This window comes from Coenobita brevimanus, chromosome 112 (assembly GCF_032717465.1).
Source record: "Coenobita brevimanus isolate Jiangsu-jjx chromosome 112, ASM3271746v2, whole genome shotgun sequence".
Taxonomy (NCBI): Eukaryota; Metazoa; Arthropoda; class Malacostraca; order Decapoda; family Coenobitidae; genus Coenobita; species Coenobita brevimanus.
Window position 1 is genome coordinate 35,036,546 of NC_137065.1, and position 18,827 is coordinate 35,055,372.

The 18,827-nt window shown below is 41.7% G+C and overlaps 1 protein-coding gene across 1 annotated transcript; it reads right to left on the reverse strand.

The window, feature by feature from the left end:
- Window positions 1-211: 211 nt before the first annotated feature.
- LOC145418161 (dynein axonemal intermediate chain 4-like) lies at window positions 212-17,840 on the reverse strand. The gene is made up of 15 exons (XM_080286682.1): window positions 17,709-17,840; window positions 16,501-16,602; window positions 15,449-15,512; window positions 13,709-13,803; window positions 12,335-12,500; window positions 11,580-11,692; window positions 9,920-10,020; window positions 8,622-8,759; window positions 8,080-8,224; window positions 6,287-6,395; window positions 4,662-4,897; window positions 3,651-3,842; window positions 3,244-3,248; window positions 1,435-1,606; window positions 212-367 (listed from the first exon to the last, which is right to left on the reverse strand). The coding sequence occupies exons 1-15, from the start codon at window positions 17,838-17,840 to the stop codon at window positions 212-214; spliced, it is 1,926 nt and encodes a 641-aa protein (XP_080142808.1).
- Between the last annotated feature and the right edge of the window lie 987 nt (window positions 17,841-18,827).

Consider the following 18,827-nt stretch of genomic DNA (forward strand, 5'->3'; position numbering starts at 1 on the left):
ACACACTCTTTCCCTAATGAGCTCATTATTTTTTTCCCCCAACCAACTCTGAGGACATAGCTCTTCAAGGCTGTTTTTCGGTTTCCTAGCTCAAGACAGCACAACTGTATCAAGATATTAATATCCTTGAAATCAAATCGCCACATCCTTTCAGAACCAGTCACACCTCCACAGTCTCAATCGTCAGAAAATACCACTACAGCGCACTAATTCACAGCCTGTTTCCCTTCTCGTCGACGGGGATGACACCGATCTTGGCCAGTTTCGAGATTTTAGTGGAGTACTTGAGGAAGATGCTGGCGGAGAGTTCAAGTCCCTCCAGGTGGAACACGGTGAGGCAGCCATTAGAGTCGCCTACCACAACGTTCTGCAGGGATTGGGTACGTCTGTGAGCAGGGTAGGGTCTTCATTTCATAAAACGCAGGATGGTCCATAAATCACACTCTTCATATCTGCGTATTCCTGGGACTACTAGTTTGCTTTTGAGAGGAGCAGAGGGATTTTGACTGCCTCATGACATTTTGAAATAACTATGCAATCAACGGACATAAAAAGCAGTCAATAATAAAAAGAAAATAATGCAATGTAGGCAATATTTACGCTGACTAAGCCGTCCACGCAACACATAGGAAATCTGTTGCGTAATGTATGAACTACCTTGTAAATATGCTGTAACGACTCAAAGCTATACCCTCCTCACTTGAAATTGGTCTAAAATTGCCATCTGTCCATCTGGAATGTTCATATCTAACAACATATTAATGATAGAATATGATGCTAGTTATGAAGGAATGCTATGTAAAAGATGTAGGGACGTTGTGTTATATTTTCTACGGAAATCTTCACAACGTTAAGGTGGACGAACTGTAGCGAGTGATCTAGTGTGTATTTAGGAGAGGTTTATGTTTTGCAGACAGAGAAATGCTGAGCTGTGTCGGTAATATCACCTTTATAGTCAACAAAAATGATCGGACTTGGGAAATGAGAGTTTTGTTTCGTTCTGCGTGACAGAGATGGAGTCTGAAGTCAGCACTGTGTTCTCTAGAGTGAGGGGTTACAGGCAAGACTGTATACCCTGGTGTGGGGGCTGAAGGGCACATTCCAATCCTGGTGTGGAGGCTGAAGGACACATTACATACCCTGGTGTGGGGGCTGAAGGACTCATTACATACCCTGGTGTGTGGCTGAAGGGCACATTACATACCCTGGTGTGGGGGCTGAAGGACACATTACATACCCTGGTGTGGGAGCTGAAGGGCACATTACATACCCTGGTGTGGGGCTGAAGGACTCATTACATACTCTGGTGTGGGGGCTGAAGGGCACATTACATACCCTGGTGTGGGGGCTGAAGGACACATTACACACCCTGGTGTGGGGGCTGAAGAGCACATTACATACCCTGGTGTGGGGGCTGAAGGACACATTACATACCCTGGTGTGGGGGCTGAAGCAGACGGAGGTGGCCCCAGAGTGAGGGTGGCTTAGGGTGGGGGTGTGGGTGGAAAGCGAGATGTCCCACAGGTCCAGGCCGCCACCATGAACCCCCGCGATAAGGTTACCGTACCATGGACACCAGCACGCGTCCACGTATCCACCCGACACACTCTGCAGCGAGTAGCACCGTATAGAATTCTCTCCAATGCTGCATTTATAGACAAATCTGAAGTTTTAAGTCTTGAAATTTTGTTGAGTAATATCTTAGTTACCTACTGTACAGTTTCCACAGAATATCTCGTGCAAATCGGCCCATCCATTCGAGTATAAATAGGAACAAAACTGCCATAGTGCTTGAAGTTTGAAGGCTTCCTGAAATTGCGGAACGGCAGGGAGAAAAGGGCTCCTCACATTTCAAACAATAAAAGTAGTCAAGGAAGTGAGGTATAAATGGAATCAAGGTGGACACGACTATCAAGAAAAGCGTCCAAAGATTTTCCCAGACTACTACAGTGGGGACCCGTGGGAATGTGGAGTTTTAGTGGCGTAAATGCTGGAAAGAGAAGCATTTTCACCGGAAAATGATGTTTAGCACAGAACGAATCGCATAAGAAAGCATCATATAAAAAGCATCGGAATCTATCCACATCTATCCTAACGAACCCCAAACATTAATCTAACCTCATCTAACCAAACCACACAGCAAGAAAACAAGACAACTAATCTAGCGATTTTAAGCATTAGTCTAACCTCATCTGACCAAACTATACAGAACCTAACTTAATCTCATGAAAGTCTAACTATCACATGTCCGTTATTTCTAATTTCCCAAAGAAATGGTATGAGGAACAATTGTGTCTCATGATTAGTGGAACCCACGGTAAAACACATAAAACTGGGTACCCTGTGTTTGACCTTAAGAAGAAATATTGCTTGCATAACCTACCTTACTCTACCCTGACCCAGTAATAATACGAGTGTAATTTGATCTAACCTAGCCTAACCATCCTAACTTAACCATCCTCACCTAGCTTTACCTAACCTCGCCGGTGTTCTTGAAGTCAAAACTGATACAGCTCACTCTATTTATTTTTAATTATATTTACTGTAATAACTTATTTTACTTTTTAGCCGGATACCACAATCAAACCATAGACCTCTCGACTGTTGGCCAGCTACACTTGTGATTACACCTCCAAGACGGGTGATACGAAAGGTTTCTTGTAGTGCAGAGCGGAGGTTCACAAATAAATTATCAATCAATTCCCGGTCGTTATTGAAATTTGTGTTTGTAGGAAGAAGAGACTTGGGATAATTCTGACACTCTCCTTTCGTTGCCCTTCCTAAAAAGCAAATCTTGGTTACGAGAAGAGCATCATCGCGTAACTAGTTATTTATTAAAAAAAAAGAACAGAGAAATGAGAATGGAAAAGCATGCCTTCTCTCTCTCTCTCTCTCTCAAAAAAAAAAAAAAAAAAAAAAAAAAAAAAAGGAATATCTTAGTTGCCACATGAAAATGATTGTAAGTTCGTTAATCGCGTCCAGAACCTAAGTTTTCAAGAAGGTGTGATATAAATGGGACTGTGATGGGAAGATATATAACTTTCATGCAGGGAGATATAAAGAGCGGGTTACCCACTTCCATGGGAGTTATATTTTTCATGGATCACCCTCCTCATCCTGAATATTATTCTCCCCCTCCCATACCAATGATCACCACTACTTGCTTTTTAGGTTCTGTTACTTGAACCCTCAGATTATGTTACCACGAAACAGGTGATATGTAAGTCCCTTAATCTTGCCTACGTTGTCTCAAATGTTCCTCGGCTTTCACAGAAACAACCAGGAATGATTCCATCCTCAAGCATGCGTAGGGTGTTTCACCTGGTGGCAGCTCTTCTGGTGTCGTGATCTTGGGCCTTCATCTTGGTGTATCTTAGATCCTGATTCATCCAGGAGTCAGCACTCATCTAAGAGCAGTCTGGCCTACATTCTTGAACAAAGTTTTGACTACTAGTCTGGCTTACCTCAGAGTCACAGCTCTCCTCAGGGTCACCCATCAGACACCATTAGATAGCACTTGCATTCTAGTTCGTACTGCTGGGCTTCTTGTGATAATGATAATAATAATAATAATAATAATGATGATGATAATAATAATAATAATAATAATAATAATAATAATAATAATAATAGTAATGATTTTCACCTACCTCCACCTGCCTGAGAACACACATAGGGTTGGCGGGTTTGTCCACATGCCACACCCTGATTGAGTCGTCGAGGGAGGCGGAGAGGAAGACTGAGTTAGCCAGTTCTCCAGCACACCGCCACGCCACCTTGGATATATGCCCGCTGTGCCCCTCGTACACACCACCCACACGCCCTCGCTCGAAGGTACGACACTATGGGTGGTACCGTTGTTAGATTAGGTTACGTTAGGCTGTGTCCACACTAACTGCTAGCTGGTTAGGGAGGAGCTTTACATCACCCTAACCGTAGTTAACGTATTCAAGTGACCCTGTCAGACGCGGATAGGTATGGAGAAGAATTTCTATGGTTTATATGAACACAAAATTCCATTCCCACCCGCAAATACTCAAACACTTGGGCTGGACGAAGCCTTAGGCCAGGTATAGAGGTTGAACATAAGAGATAACTTAAACCTTTAATAAACACATGCAGTACATACGTATATGTAAAATATCCTTATTTCAATGTCTTTTTTTTTTTTTTTTTTTTTTTTTTTTCCGTAGGAGTGATCTTTTCCAAGTTGTTTACCTGCAAAGATCATCTCTCTAGCAACTCTTAGTTATGAGTGAAATGTTTATTTATTGTTTATTTATTTATTTTTTATACATTTTGACACCCATTTCTTCTCTACCTACCATTAGCAGCTTCTCTGACGTGGTCCTCAGCAAGTAGGTAATCGTGTTCCCAGACCTGCCATGTACCTACCACATTGTATATCATTAATCTTATCTTTCTCTGCCAACAACACTGTCATTCACTCACTTTAACGGCTGAAATTTTGCAACTTACTCCCCAAAGCTCAGTGACAGGATTTAACAATAATACAGCCCTACAGTCTTTCCATAATACTATTCATGATTAGCACCAAGGACTGGTGTTAATCTCTTGCTACATTTCACGGTTCAAGATGGAGAGATGAATATTGCACGTTTAAGGTGAAAAGAATATACTTATACTATTGCTGCACCTACCAACAGCACCTGTCCTGACGAGGTCCCCAGCAGGTAGGTTGCCTTGTCCCCGGGTCTAAAACTGATGGAGGTGACGGGGATCTTCTGAGGCAGTGACAGGCTGCCCACTGTGCCTCCTTCCTTTGCTTTACCTCCTCCTGCCTCCGTCTCTCCTTTCCTCTTCCTCCCCAGTAGTTCCTCCAGACCTCCAGAGATTTTGACGGACAGCCAAAGAGGTATGCGGACGTTTAGCAGTGCTTGTGGGAAGATTAAGTACAAGGTTAACCCCTCGCATATGGGCTTTTAGGAAATATAGATAAATGTTTTCCTTAATCTGTATGAAAATGTAGTGCCTGGCCCTTTAACAAAACTTGCTTCTAATTCTAGACTTCCTAGATTTTCTCCAAGGTTGATTACAATAAGATGGTAGTAATGAGACTTTGATTAAAACTACCTTAATGATCTAAAGGGGTTAAATTAGACGCACTTACTGAGTGATAAGACAGAGGAAATAAACTGTATTCTTATAAACAAGGAGACTTCAGAGCACTTCTTCCTTACTGGCCTACTATGCACATTACCCTTTGATATTCTTTGGTATAAAGTATTATCCACATCTTTGTAATATAAGCCTACTTTGCACCAGTAAAACACAGGGGCATCTAGAGAAAAAATAGATAGAATTAATTGCTTAGGGAAAGGCTTTACTAAATATCTAAAGCCAAAGAGAAAACCGTCTGGAGTGTGTCCCTTGAGATAACAGGATGGGTGTGAAGTAGTACTGCGATCTGCTTACTGTTGCAGACGGATGACGGCTTTTGATTTGGTTCTTTCAGTTTCACGAAGTCTTTTTTTTTTTTTTTATGTTCTCCGCTATCACCAGACGACTTTATATTATTTTGGGGGGAATTTGACCAGTTAATGGATCAATGAACACGTAAGGAGTCGGAATACTTACAGGTTAAAGTTAATGCTTAAAGACCCCTTTGCATATGTATTGTACAGTACATATATGTATACATCGCCGGTAAATACGGCCATGCAAAATATTAGAAAGCATAAAAGAACAAGTTGCCATCATATTTCCTGTTTATTAAATCCAGAGAGGCAAAAAGTACAATGTTGTAATTTTAATTCACATTCATTTATGCTATATAAAATAACTAAAGTTTAATGAAAAAAAATCATAACTGGATTAATTTTTATTAACAAAGAAGCATCACTTCTAGAGCTTTCTGATTCCTCACAAGTATTTAGTGTTTACTTATTTGTTCATTACTTATTTATCTGTCTATTTACCGAGGGGGTCCTAACAGTCTAGGGGCGTGAGGGTTCAGCCTCTTTAGTCTCCACGTAAATCCCTCCCCTAAATGAAGGCAACACCTAACCCTTCCAGGTGAAAATGTCTCACCTCTGAATAAAATCATCTGGCTGTACCAAGAATAAATATAAAAGGGCATCATCGCAATGAATGCATTCACGGTATAATAGATTAAGGTGTTCTTGAATTTACAGAAATAGCAAAGGATGATGTCACTGGACTTACAGGTTGGTGTTAATACGACGGCACACTAGGATTTACTGGTGCAGATAGGAGTGCCCCCTTGGATTTTGTGGCGCCAATAGGACAGTGCTCTGGTACTCACTGGTGCAGCAGAGGATGGCATCTTTAACGAAGATCCACTCCTTCACCGAGCCGTCCTCAGAGCACGACACCAGCACGTATGCGATCTCACTCCCGCTGGTTGGCAGCCCCTGACGATTGTTATGAATACTGTAACAGCCTATGATTCACTGAAGGCCAGTGAAATGTGGAGTTAATGAAAACGAGAGACTAATATGGAAAGCGCATGCATAGGATTACATAGGATTATATAAGAAAGCAAACAGCAACAGACCTTATGGTCCTTTCGAGGCTGCTTGTTAGAGAAAGCTATGACTACAAGATCTAACTCTAACTACAAGATCTAACTCTACATGCTGAAGGATAAGGATAGTAAAGCAAGAAGGCTCCCCCCACTACCAAAACCCTCCAAGAAAAAGTGAGAAAAAACACCATGCAGCATGGAAAAACTGACATGGAAATTTCATAGGAAAAACTGGAAAGGAAAAGTCACATTCTATAATACTTTGTCTATAAGCTACCCGACTGAGTAACCTAAAAGAGAAAGTAATCAAATCAACTAATAGTTACGGCATGACATTATAAATCGGTACATTGAGTTTATGGGAAGTCTGTGGACATTACGTGGAAACTACACACTGCACAGTGTGGATGTTTAGGGGTGGTGCGGCAGCCTTGCCTGGCGCTTTTGAGGTAGGCAGCAGTCAATCAGGCCCTAGCTCCGTTCACTCCACTGAGACAAGGAACTCTCCCATGTGGGACAAGTACACAAGTTTCATCCTGAAGCAGTGACCCCTGGTACATTAAAAAAAATCCTGATGGTGGTCACTTGACTAACAGGGACCCTCAGTGATCCACAGCCCATCACAGGTCGAAAGTAAGAGTAGTGACCGTTAACTCAGGGTTATCTGTGCAGATCCTAATCTGGGCTTATATTGCTTTCTTTGCATTGGGGAGATTGAAATATATACGACGGGTGTCTTAGATAAAAGGGGGCTGCACAGTGCACAGTGTGGATGTGCAATGCACAGAGTGACGTGGGGGGGGGAGAAGGGGAAGGGAGACCGAGGGTGGGATGGATGGAGGGAGGGGAGATATATGAGAAATGGAGGCGTGAGTTGGAGAAAGGGCAGCTTGAGGTGGAGAACAGGGTGACAAGGAGGTGGCTCCTTCATGGCCACCCATTTCCGGAATTAATGCGCCTTGCATTAGATAGACAGAATACAATAGGACATTTATCTAAAACAACTGTGAGTATAATCTGCAAATAGTACACCAATAACAGGAAACGTGTTTTGAGAGCTAAGTGTTTGAAAACAAAGGTAATTTAGATATACTAAAAAAGGAAAAAAAGGCAGACACTATCAGAGAAATAAATAAGCGATTTCTAACACCTTTCTTTTTGTCAGCAATTGCACTCAAATGTTTAAAGAGAAAAAAAGTATGCGTTTAATTTTTTGTAGAAAAGAAAGAAAGAAAAATCTTAACATATTTATGAATGCAAAAGTATCAAAGAAAGAATACACCATAAGTAATTGGTAGTGGCAATAGTAGTAGTAATAGTAGTAACCCCAGGCTAATCTGAATATGAATCCAGTGAACTGGTTGCTGGAAATGTCCTTCCTCCACAGTCCATCCTCCTCCTTTCGGAGGATAGGGAAGGAAATGAGGAACGTTTGTATAACCGGGTAGCTCCACCACTTGGTCATATCTGTGTTACCATGTGAAAGCTTCCCTTTCCACCACCATATCACAGCAAACTAAGTACCAGTCAGGCTAAACAAAACCTTTACTTGATTGATACGAAATTCTTACCTTCATGTCTAAAACGAGGCGACGAAAAGAAGGTGGCCCGTCACCTGAGGGAGAGAGCGTCTTCTTGGTGGCGCCGCTGCTGAGTACCTGTGATTCCCGCCACTCCACAGCCCACACCGGCAGACAATGCTTATCCACACTCACGCTGTACAGAAAACCGGCAATATATTATAGTTCATCCACCTTACCTAAGTCCAGATTTTCGTCCTTTTGCACCTTTTTTTCACGTATCTCAAAGGCAGAATAAGGCAATACCACCGTTCTACATCCTTTCTGTGGAATTTCATGACTAGCATCGATCTAGTGTTAATCTCTTTACAGTTCAGCATTCAGAATGAAGAAATAACAGTTTCATTTCTAAAGAAAGTACTTTTACAAAGATCCTTTTAGCCCAGCTGATGGCACAGAGTGGTCATGCTGTGGGTTGATCTGATTAGTAACTAAGGAGACTCATTCCTGCCTCATATATAAGACTTATCGACTTAATAAGCAAGTAATGGGTGTGGCGCAGTTCCCTCAGGAGAAAACAAATCGATTATTACCTTGTGTCCAGTAGCAGTAGTGGTGTTGGGGTGTCCAGCTGGTAGACATGCAGAGTGCCGTCCAACAGAGCCACACAACACAGCTGTGGTGCAGTCGGACAGCAGCTTACCACCGTTGCTGCCATCCCTAGCTCCAACCTAAAAGAAACATTATTTACATCATTTAAGCTGGCTCTCAAGATTAGGGGAAATACAACATTATTTAAGATGCGAAATCGCAATTATTTACAGTGAAAACAACATGAGTTATTTGAAAGGAGCAAGTGGAGTTACATGGAGAGGCAGACTGACAAATCAGGAAGTGAAGGAGCGTTGTGATGTGGATGTGATAGAAAACGTAAGGAGAAATACATTGCGGTAGTTTGGCCATGTGGGGTGTATGGAGAGCGAGACATTAACGCGGAAAGTATAAGTGAGATGGAGGGGGGGAGAGGGAGGGGGAGGCCAAGGATGAGATGGAGAGATGGAGTGGATAGGTATATGAGAGAGGATGTGTGTGAAAGGGGAGCAGGGCAGTGAAACTGTGGGGGACCGGGCGCCATGGAGGCGATTTGTTTGTGGCCACCCCTTGCGGGATTAAGGCGTCTGGTAATAGAAAGACAGATAGAAAACAATATAAAGAAAGGGCCTAAATTGCAAGATTTTATATTGCAAGCGGTTTCAAGAAATGCTCTGAATTGCAAGGGTTTATTATGAAAACGATATTAAGAAAAGTTCTAAATTGCAAGGCTTTATCGGGGAAAGAATATTAAAGTTTCTATATAACATAGCTTTTATAGTGAAAGGATATTAAAGAAAAGTTCTACGTTACATAGTTTTCATAGTGAAAATAGCATAAAACATTAGAAATTCCTACGTTTAATAATGAACGCCGTGTTATAATTTGAAACTTCCAAGGTTTTACAGTAGACGATATTGTCCAACATTCGAAGGTGGAAAGCTTCACTGGAAAGAAGTATTTTGAAACGTTAGATATTACAATGCTTTACAGTAAACACTATTACGCAACACTCGAAATTGCAATGCTTTATAGGGAATAGTATTACGCAATATTCGGAATTGCAAGACTTCATAGTAAACAGTATTATGCAACATGCAAAACTGCAAAGCTTTATGGTAAAGTTTTATGCAACATTCGAAACTACAAAGCTTTATAGTAGGCAATATTAAGCAACATTTCATATTGTATGGCTTTATAGCAAACAGTATTATGAAACATTTGGATCTGTAGGTCTTTTGTGGTGTCAATTAGTGTTGTGTACAGGCTTAGGGTGAGCGAGTCAGCACCTGAAGCTCACCACAGCTCGGGCTGGCCTATCCTCTTCACGTTCCAGCCCACCAGCATGCCCTCAGTCCGCCCTGTGAAGCCCAGTGCACCGTAGCTCGCCAGCACCAGCCACTGTGGACAAACACAGACGAAAGTGTTCCAGTGCGTGCCAGCCACATGTGAACTTTTTATTTTATCTGACCTAACATGAAATTATTTTTGGCTCAGAGAAACCCATACTCGTAAAAAGGTTAAAATTTCTGTTAACAGATGGGTTATGAGATGAGAATTTTGTCTTTTAGTTAGTGCAAGGTTGAAATATTTAGCTCAGGGAAGACCTTTCGTAGTGAAGGATTTCATCATATATACGGCTGCATTCTGTTATGGACAAATTTGCCTTTAACTATTTCAGTGTAAGAGGTCTCCTCTAATTCTGAAAAAAAAAAAAAAAAAAAAAAAGTTTGAAGCATGCAAGTACCAAAATAATTACATATAGCAGTAATTGAAGTGACAATCCCCTCGCGCAGGTGACATAATTATGTTTGTTCTACTCGATTCTGTCCAGTTTAAGCAGTAACTTTAAAATGAGTCACATTCAGAAATATCATGACTGAAAGAAAGTCACTGATCTTATCGAGTCAATGTTGGGTGAGTCATGGCAAGAGACTAACCAAAAAAGATAAAGTTGAGAGTTGGCAAATCCATCCATCACCCAATCCTACATTGCCCAATGAGGAGCGTAGGAGCCCGGGGCTAGGCAGTTGGTCCCGACATTTAAGATGAGTGACCAGCCTCACTCATCCCTGAGTGGCATTACATGAGCAATCAACCCCAACCACTCGTTGGATATAAGTCTTCACCGGTTCAATCCGATTGGAGCGCAATAATTACCCACTAAACCACCAGGCGCCAAAATTTGGTTATATTGTTACCGCCCAGCGTAGTAAATGGTTTCCTGGTGTACAGGATACCATTTGGCTTGTCACACAGTGTAGAGTCACCCACAGGCAGAAGGAAGAGGAAAGAATGAAGGAAACAAAGACAGAAGAGGGAGTGTAAAGTTACCCGTAGGCAGAAGGACAAGGAAAGAATGAAGGAAAGGAAGACAGAAGAGGATGGAAGGAAAGAAGGATGGAGGAGAGGAAAGGGCAGTCACCTGAGAGCAGCACTACATCGAGTGAGTGGATGGTGAGCGCCCCCACCTACCACACTTATGGCTTTTAAATTCGCAAAACCTCACAGTGTACGCCTGGCGGCAAGCTATTAAGTGCTGTGTGTGAGCCATTCAAGTTACCTGCCTCCCATCAATGCTAACCAGAATTCGAACATGTGGCTAGGATATAGTCGATAATGTGACGTGATAATGCAGTGAAATGTATATTATTATTAATTATCATCATTATTATAGACATGGTGATGATGATGATGATGGTGACGGTGCTGCTGCTGCCGCTAATGATGATGATGATGATGATATCATATATGGAGCCCTTGAGAGAGAGAAAAAAAAAGTGACCTGCCTTTGGAATCTCTTTTGTCCCTCCTGGTGTAGCTGAGACTAAGAAACTTATCAAAAGCTTAATCGTACAGGGAGGGTTAACTGTGATTGTTTCTGATCTTTAAGCTAAATTGATCATATAAGGGACGAATGATTAAAGTAGAAAGGGTATCACTGCGCAAAAACAACTTACGGGCGATGTTTTGCAGAAGGTAATCGAGTTGACCCTCCTGCCATGCGTCCTGACTGATTTAAACTGCCACAGCTGATCGATGCAGGCGCGGGTTGACATGCTTACCTTACGACCTGCAGCATGAGGAGAAACGTGGCATGGTATGTGATGGCTAATTCATTGCCTAAGTGACCCTCCAGAAGATGACAAAGGTTAGGCTGTTTTAAATGACTCTCACTGGATATCAAATACAGTATCAGTTAGAGTCCATTTTATTGACAAAACTGTAAGTCCCATGAATGAAATAAAAAATACAGCTTAATATATAATGGTGGGACCCTACGGAGGATACAGCTATGATTACTGTTGATACCTGAAAACTTTATATATCTTGTGAGTTCACACACACACACACACACACACACATTAATTTTGTATATAGGGCTTGGTTTGGAAAGAACGTGAAAAGTCAGGAGAATGGTAGATTTTAGACGGTTTTCCGTATATTGCGACCAATACCTTCTGTGTTGTGGCAACGGTTCAGTTTCCAGGTGAGAGAAACACAGACAATTTGGCTACTTACTGAAATTAGCAACCAGCCATGCATTCAGTAGACGGAAGAAAGCTGACATTATGAGATATGATAAGGGACATGGGTAGTAGAATAGGACACAGGGTAGATAGTAGTAACGATGACAGAACTGTTCCTGCAACACAAGAAGTCCACAGGAGGTTCTCAATACGTAGAACTTTTTTTTTTAGATGAAACAGCTTACCTTCTTTGACATAGCTGCGCCCGCTGAGGTAGGCGTGAAGGAGGTGGATGTTGTGTGTGGATGAGAGTTGTCGCTCCATCCATCCCAGACCTCTCAGAAGTCCTCTCACCTCCACACCACCTTTACCACCACCACGGTCTCTCCACCACTCACCTGCCTCCTCTTTCTGGAGGATCAAGACAGTGTTGAGAGACAACTTTAGCTCTCTGACTTCTAGGACTGCTGGCGACTGCATAAAACATGTTATTGTGAGTATAAAATTCCTGTGTACTGAAAAATAGTAAATCGTGACAGCTTTTTTTTTTTATTTATTAAATGCTAGGATTTCTCACAGTTAATTAAAATCTTCTAATGATAGCCTCAGCAAAGTGCTCATGTACACTTGCTAAAATGAAAAGGTCGAGGACTGATGTATGATGAACGTATTGGTAATTTTCTTTACAGGTAACCAAAACAGCAAGAATACACTGACAAATGGAAGGAGAAATGAACAGTTTTTATGGAGTTTGGAAGAGGTGTGAATGAAGGCATTAAAGTGGAGGGAGCAGTAGTGAGCAGTATGACAAACAACGACACAGTTTTTAGGCTACACAGAGTTCGAGTCTGTATAAACAAAACAGTGCACTAGGTAGCATCTCTGCAGAATCATGTGCAAAAAATCAGGCAGTACAGATTAAACATGGAAAACAGAAGACATAAGTGAATTAGTGTATGGAAGAATATCGCTGAAACCAATCCGCGGACCTTCCATAACATGAATGCTTGATGGACATAGCAGTAAGTACCGGTGTCAGTAGTGTTAGGTCACAATTATTATATTGCTTTACGGTAAGGTTAATTCATTAGGGTTTTTAGGCGCATTACCTCCTGAATACTTGGAGATCCGTAGATATATGGCTCTCTAAACACATGGATACATCAACTCAAACCCGGCTTAACCAATCTAATCTAAGTGTGAAATGATGTAACTGCGACCTGTTGAAAACTAGTGTGTTATCTTTCCTGGTTACAATGGGTGACTCTGAGAATAATGCTTTAGTGGGCAGACTCCTGCCGCTAGCAGGGTCCAGTAAAAAAAAAAAAAAAAAAAAAAAAAAAAAAAAGTACTATTATGTAGGCATTTCAGACCAGTCGGTGACAGGACAAAATCTGTTTCCCCTTGTCCCTGGCCACACAGAAGTACAGTATTAGGGATCTGGATTTACATTACTATCGACCAGTGTAGGTTGTCCTGGGAGAAGACTGCGACTCCTCAGAAACTGCTTGTCGGCCGTAATGACCTTTGTATAATCATCATCTTCATTTTCTTCTTGACTGTTTCCCACCCAAAGAAAGCATTCCGCTAAGCCACCCCGTGAGGGCAAGAGGACTCACCTGGTTGTCTTGCTGGTCCAGGTCACCCCGGTAGTATTGCACGACGGGCTGGGAGCGGCGGCGGGATAGGGAGTCAGAGCGGCGCAAAGACCGACCTGATGGAGCAGCAGTGTTCAGAAAGGATACTGATTGTAAGAAAATATGCGATAACCTGGGAAAGAAAAACACACACACACACACACACACACACACACACACACACACACACACACACACACCGCTCGCTGGTGCAGTGGTAACGCTCTCGCTTGCCAACTGGTGGACGGGAGTTCGCGCCTCGCTCAGGTTGCGAAAAGTTTCACTGACGAAGTGGGTGGTTACTGTCCCCCTTGAGCAAGGGGACGGGTGTGTGCGTGTGTGAAGGTCACAGCCTTGCCCTTAGATCGGACTATATGAGCTCTCAGCTCCCTTCCGGGAGGGTAAAAAAGCTGACGATCACGACCATCAAAGTGATCCTGACCGACCCGGTGAATTACATACACACACACACACACACACACACACACACACACACACACGCAAGCACACACACACACACACACACACACACACGCCCAATTAATGCTGGCTTCATTAGACCAGTCCAGACCGGTCTCAGCTGTATGGATCTCACAGACGAACGTCAGACTGGACTAATTATCATGTGACAACTCGGTAATCTATTCACGTCAGTCATGACACTGAAGCTTTCATCACGCTCTAAAGTGAAATAATGCTGCAGTGTAAAGTGTTGGTGAAAATCGAAATTCAGTGACCTTAAACTGACAATATAGTTTTTGAGGAAATATATCTCGGAAAGACTTGTAACCGCCGTCTCATCCTTATCATACTCCTTAGACATTCACTAATTTTAGTTCTAATAGCATAATTATTACACTTGTTCATGCATAAATGATTGAGATCTTTTCAGTTCATGTGTAAATAATCATTCATCTCAATAAACATCAACATATTACTTTCCCATATCATACTGGCCATCTACTGAGCTAAATTTGATTATCTGTGCCACAGTTTTAAGCTTTTAATCACGTTCACCATTTCTGTGTTATCAGCTGTTTACCTCCCACCATGGGATGCTCCAGGATATTTGTGTTGTTTGGTGCGGCGTTGTGTGCGGTGAGTATTCAGTCCTGTTCTGGAGACATGCCTTGTTGGAACTGCTGTATCACCTGTCCCGACCAATTTGGACAGGTGTAAATGGCTCACGACAATGAACTTTAAGTGTCATGATGCTGGATTGAGTTTTCCCTATCTCAGAGGTGCTTTTGTGATCCTGCCTCATACAGTCAACCTGACTAATATGGCTTTACTGATCGCTCGGATACACAAATTTCTCTGCCATGGTAAAGCAATGTTCCTTTAGCGTAGTCATCTTTGGGTAGGGAGACCTGGAACAGTTCTCCTTGATCTATGTAAGGAGGGTAAAAAATACAGTCTCCTTCCTCGTCTGTACTGGAGGAGGAACAAAACAGGTTGCAACACAAATACTTGATGGGGAGATCGCTACATGTCTGCTTCAGTACAAAAGAAGGAAGTACCCAGCCTCTCATTCCCAACTCCTTTAGGTGCCATTTTAGCAAGCACCGGATATGTGGGTGAAATTCATAGTTCTGTATAATCAAATCACTCTAGCTAATTAACATTATAAAAACATCAGAATTATGCTAACCTCTCTCTCGTTACTCTGACATTCCTTGTGTACTACTTTGTGCAAACCTCTTGGATAATGTCACATCTTACCTTGAAGCCTCAGATGTTCATACTCGTCGTGCATATCCCACTGTGTCGCCCAGCAGCCAGTGTCCTGCAGATAGTGGGTCACATCAGTATTTTGTTAGTAAATAAATAACATCCACTGAGAATGAAATATATGTCAAAGTACTAAATACAACATTATGTGTGTAGATAACACTGCTATCTCAACACTGCCTGAGAATAGATAGAAAATATCAATAAAGAAAGGTGTTAGACAAAGAGGTAATTTAACTCAGGTTAATCTATGCCTAGAGAACGTTTTCAAATTTTTAGACCGAGATGGCAAAGGAATTCTCATAAGAGGAGAGGGAATGAAATGATTCCGATTCGCCGATGACATTTTTTTCCAGTTAATCAAAGAAGGGACTACAAGAAATAAATGTTCTGAACAGAGACAATAAAGGACATAAAGTATATCCATATCAGTACTGTCTACCATCACAACCCTCTTTCCCACCTTAAAGACAGGATGATTTAGGAGCCAGAAACAAATTAAGAGAAAGCACAGAAAGAGAACTCTCACACGGCATATCCAGTTAAACTGACCCAATAAATCATTCACTAATAGTCAAACTTTCGAAAGCTTGGCTTCACCTTACAAGCAAAGCCATTTGTATATCTATTTATCAATACTTTGCATTTTTCTTCATTGTTGTGCTTCAGATACACAGATAAAAATGTGCAAGTACGATTGTTTGTGAGGTGGAGTAAATGGGGTAAGATAAATATGGTTACGGTAAGTACCTCAGAAAAGTAAAATGCCAGCAGTGAGTGCACTGTTTGCCGAAAAATAACCAGTCGTTTGCTTAAACCCTATGTCGTTGTAGGGAAAGCAACGCCCCAGTATTTGACGATAATCTCTGTAGCACAGGAGGGAAATGTAACATGTCTGACTGAACTATGTAGCAATAGGCTATTTGGGAGACAGGCTAAACATATCAAATATCCGATGGCGTTCTTTAAATAACTGCTATAAAAAAGGGGCTTGCCGTCTCCTTTGCGATTTACAATTTTAAGCATACAACCGAATGTGTTACCTTGTACTCGACGGCTGATTTCTGGCTGGTTTTGTCTACTAGGTATTTCATGACTGTCTGGCAGGTTACCTCGCGGGTCCTCAGGTATCCATGGTCACGCTTCTGTATGGAGGACAAAACTTATGTTTCTAATAATAAAGGTGTGACCGAAACCATTATTCACGAACCCAACAAATGCTACGAAAATTTCAGTAGCATGTGAATGTGCTCACTAGTTAGTAATTAGACATATGTTTTTAATCTGAATACAGTTTGAGAACCTGAAATATCTAATGTACCCTTAAAGAAGCTAAGTGTTTTTTATTTAAGACTGATTCATTGCTATCAAAACTCCAAGCAAAATTTCTTAAATAAATATGCCCTCAGGAACCAAAATTTGGGTTTAACTTGAGGCCCTCTACTATTTTAGGAATTAGACTTTTATATATATTGCGTGGAACATTAGGGCCTTTGTGTGTAAGAGTTTCTAGAATGAGTTATACTGTACAACATAACTTGGCGTAATTTTTCTTCTTGTAACTACGAGTACTGTGTGTTTTTGCAGGAAGAGAGACAGACATCGGAAGATTCTACACTCATCTTTTAATTTCCTATCCTCAAAACCAATTTAATTGCAAGATAATTATCAGCTATCGCGTGAATATGATCATAACTCGGCGAATTGTTTGCAAGCTTGTTAATTAGTCTTTAGCATGTGATTTGATCATGAACTGGTTTGTGAATTGATCATAAATTGTTGTTGACTGAGATGATGGTAAGTTTGTTTATGAAATAACCGTAAGTTATTTGTGAATTGTTTCTCTGTCAAGTGATTGCACGTGCATTCTTGTTAAGCAGCCCCAGACCGTCTGGTCGAGCAGACCCATCAACCGCAGACAAGCAATCGTTCCTGCAAGGCCATTCTGTGCAGTGAACCGATGTTTCCTTATAACGGGCAGCTGTAGTGAGGATATGTGGAAGATGGATGATGCATTTGCATCTCTCTACGCAGTTAACAGGGGCACCACACTAGGCTCCACATCATCCCATTTCTGGTTATATGGTAAAAGTGGTAATAAATCTGTTTGTGAATTATCCTTAAATTGTTATCTGATGGTAAATTTGTCGGTGAGTTGACCTACAGTATGTGATTTGATGGTAAATTTACTTTTGAACTGGTAAGCTTGTATGTAATGTGTGTAAATCCAGATGGTGGTGGAGTAACTGACCTGTTGGTATGCTTCCCACTCACTGATGTATTGTGCAGCAGAAGGGTCTTCTGTGGACACTGAGGTATTTTCCTGCTGGTACAGTAGTAACGTTGGGGTCTCCTGCAGCCGCACCCGCAGCGTTAGCGCCATAGTGCTTCCTGTTGGGGATGAGGGATATACTCTTTTAATGACGGATGATGCGGAACCTACTATAAATAAGATGTCCCTGTTAACTGGATGGAGACACGCAAATGCGATGTCCATCCAGGAACTAATCTTTCATCTTTTCCCCCGCACCTCACTGTGGTGAGATGTTGTCTTCCGCAGGTGAATTTCAGTTCACTGCAGGGGATATCCTTGAAGGGATGGTTACTTGCCTACTACTGATGGGTCTGCTCGGCCAGACAGCCCGAGGTAATTCAACACAACTCTAAACGTGGCCTAAATTGCCATATCACCATCTTGAATGCCAAGCAGTAAAAATAGATAAAAATTTCGATATGATGCAAGTTAGGAAAAAATGCGAGGGAAAAGTTGTAGAGCTGTAGTACTTTTTATTCCACTGTGGTACGTGAAACCAAGCAACAAAAGGACGAAAATCTGGGCAAAGAGGGGGTGAAAAGTAGTCTCAACATGTGTACAAATTTCACGACGATTCATCATCCCTAGTGATTTATTCTGCTTCTCACCCCTCAATATTCTCATGTATGCTGTGGATGTAAAGTACGTCGATATTACCTTACAACGATATAAACAAGATATAAGTAAATGTTAAGGTGTAATAAGCAAAATAAAACGCAAGGGAAAAAGGTTCTACGAAACATCTAATGCCACCTATAATTCAGCTGAGAAGAGAAGGTGGTACATTCAAGTTGCAGTAGGAAGAGCCTTAGTTCGATTCTCGAGCGGTCAGGCTTTGGGATATTGTTCTAAAGGATCAGGTACGAGTATTACCACCAGCTCAACCGCAACATTCCTTACCCCACTACTTACCTCTCGAGTCAATAAAACAAACTGCGTTCTATCCATTCGTACAACCCCCGTCCCTCACTACATCTCTTGGACAACTGCAATTTCCTCAGTGCAAAGTACGGCTGTCATGCATGTGTGTGTGTGTGTGTGTGTGTGTGTGTGTGT

What these genes read in the sequence shown, in the direction of transcription:
- LOC145418161 (XM_080286682.1), bottom strand. Translation starts at nt 17,840, where the DNA reads ATGGCGCTAACGCTGCGGGTGCGGCTGCAGGAGACCCCAACGTTACTA. An exon ending in AGTGGGAAGCATACCAACAG is followed by an intron (nt 16,603 to 17,708) that starts GTCAGTTACTCC and finishes TCCTCCATACAG; the next exon opens with AAGCGTGACCATGGATACCT. An exon ending in TGCCATCCTCTGCTGCACCA is followed by an intron (nt 4,898 to 6,286) that starts GTGAGTACCAGA and finishes TCTTCCCACAAG; the next exon opens with CACTGCTAAACGTCCGCATA.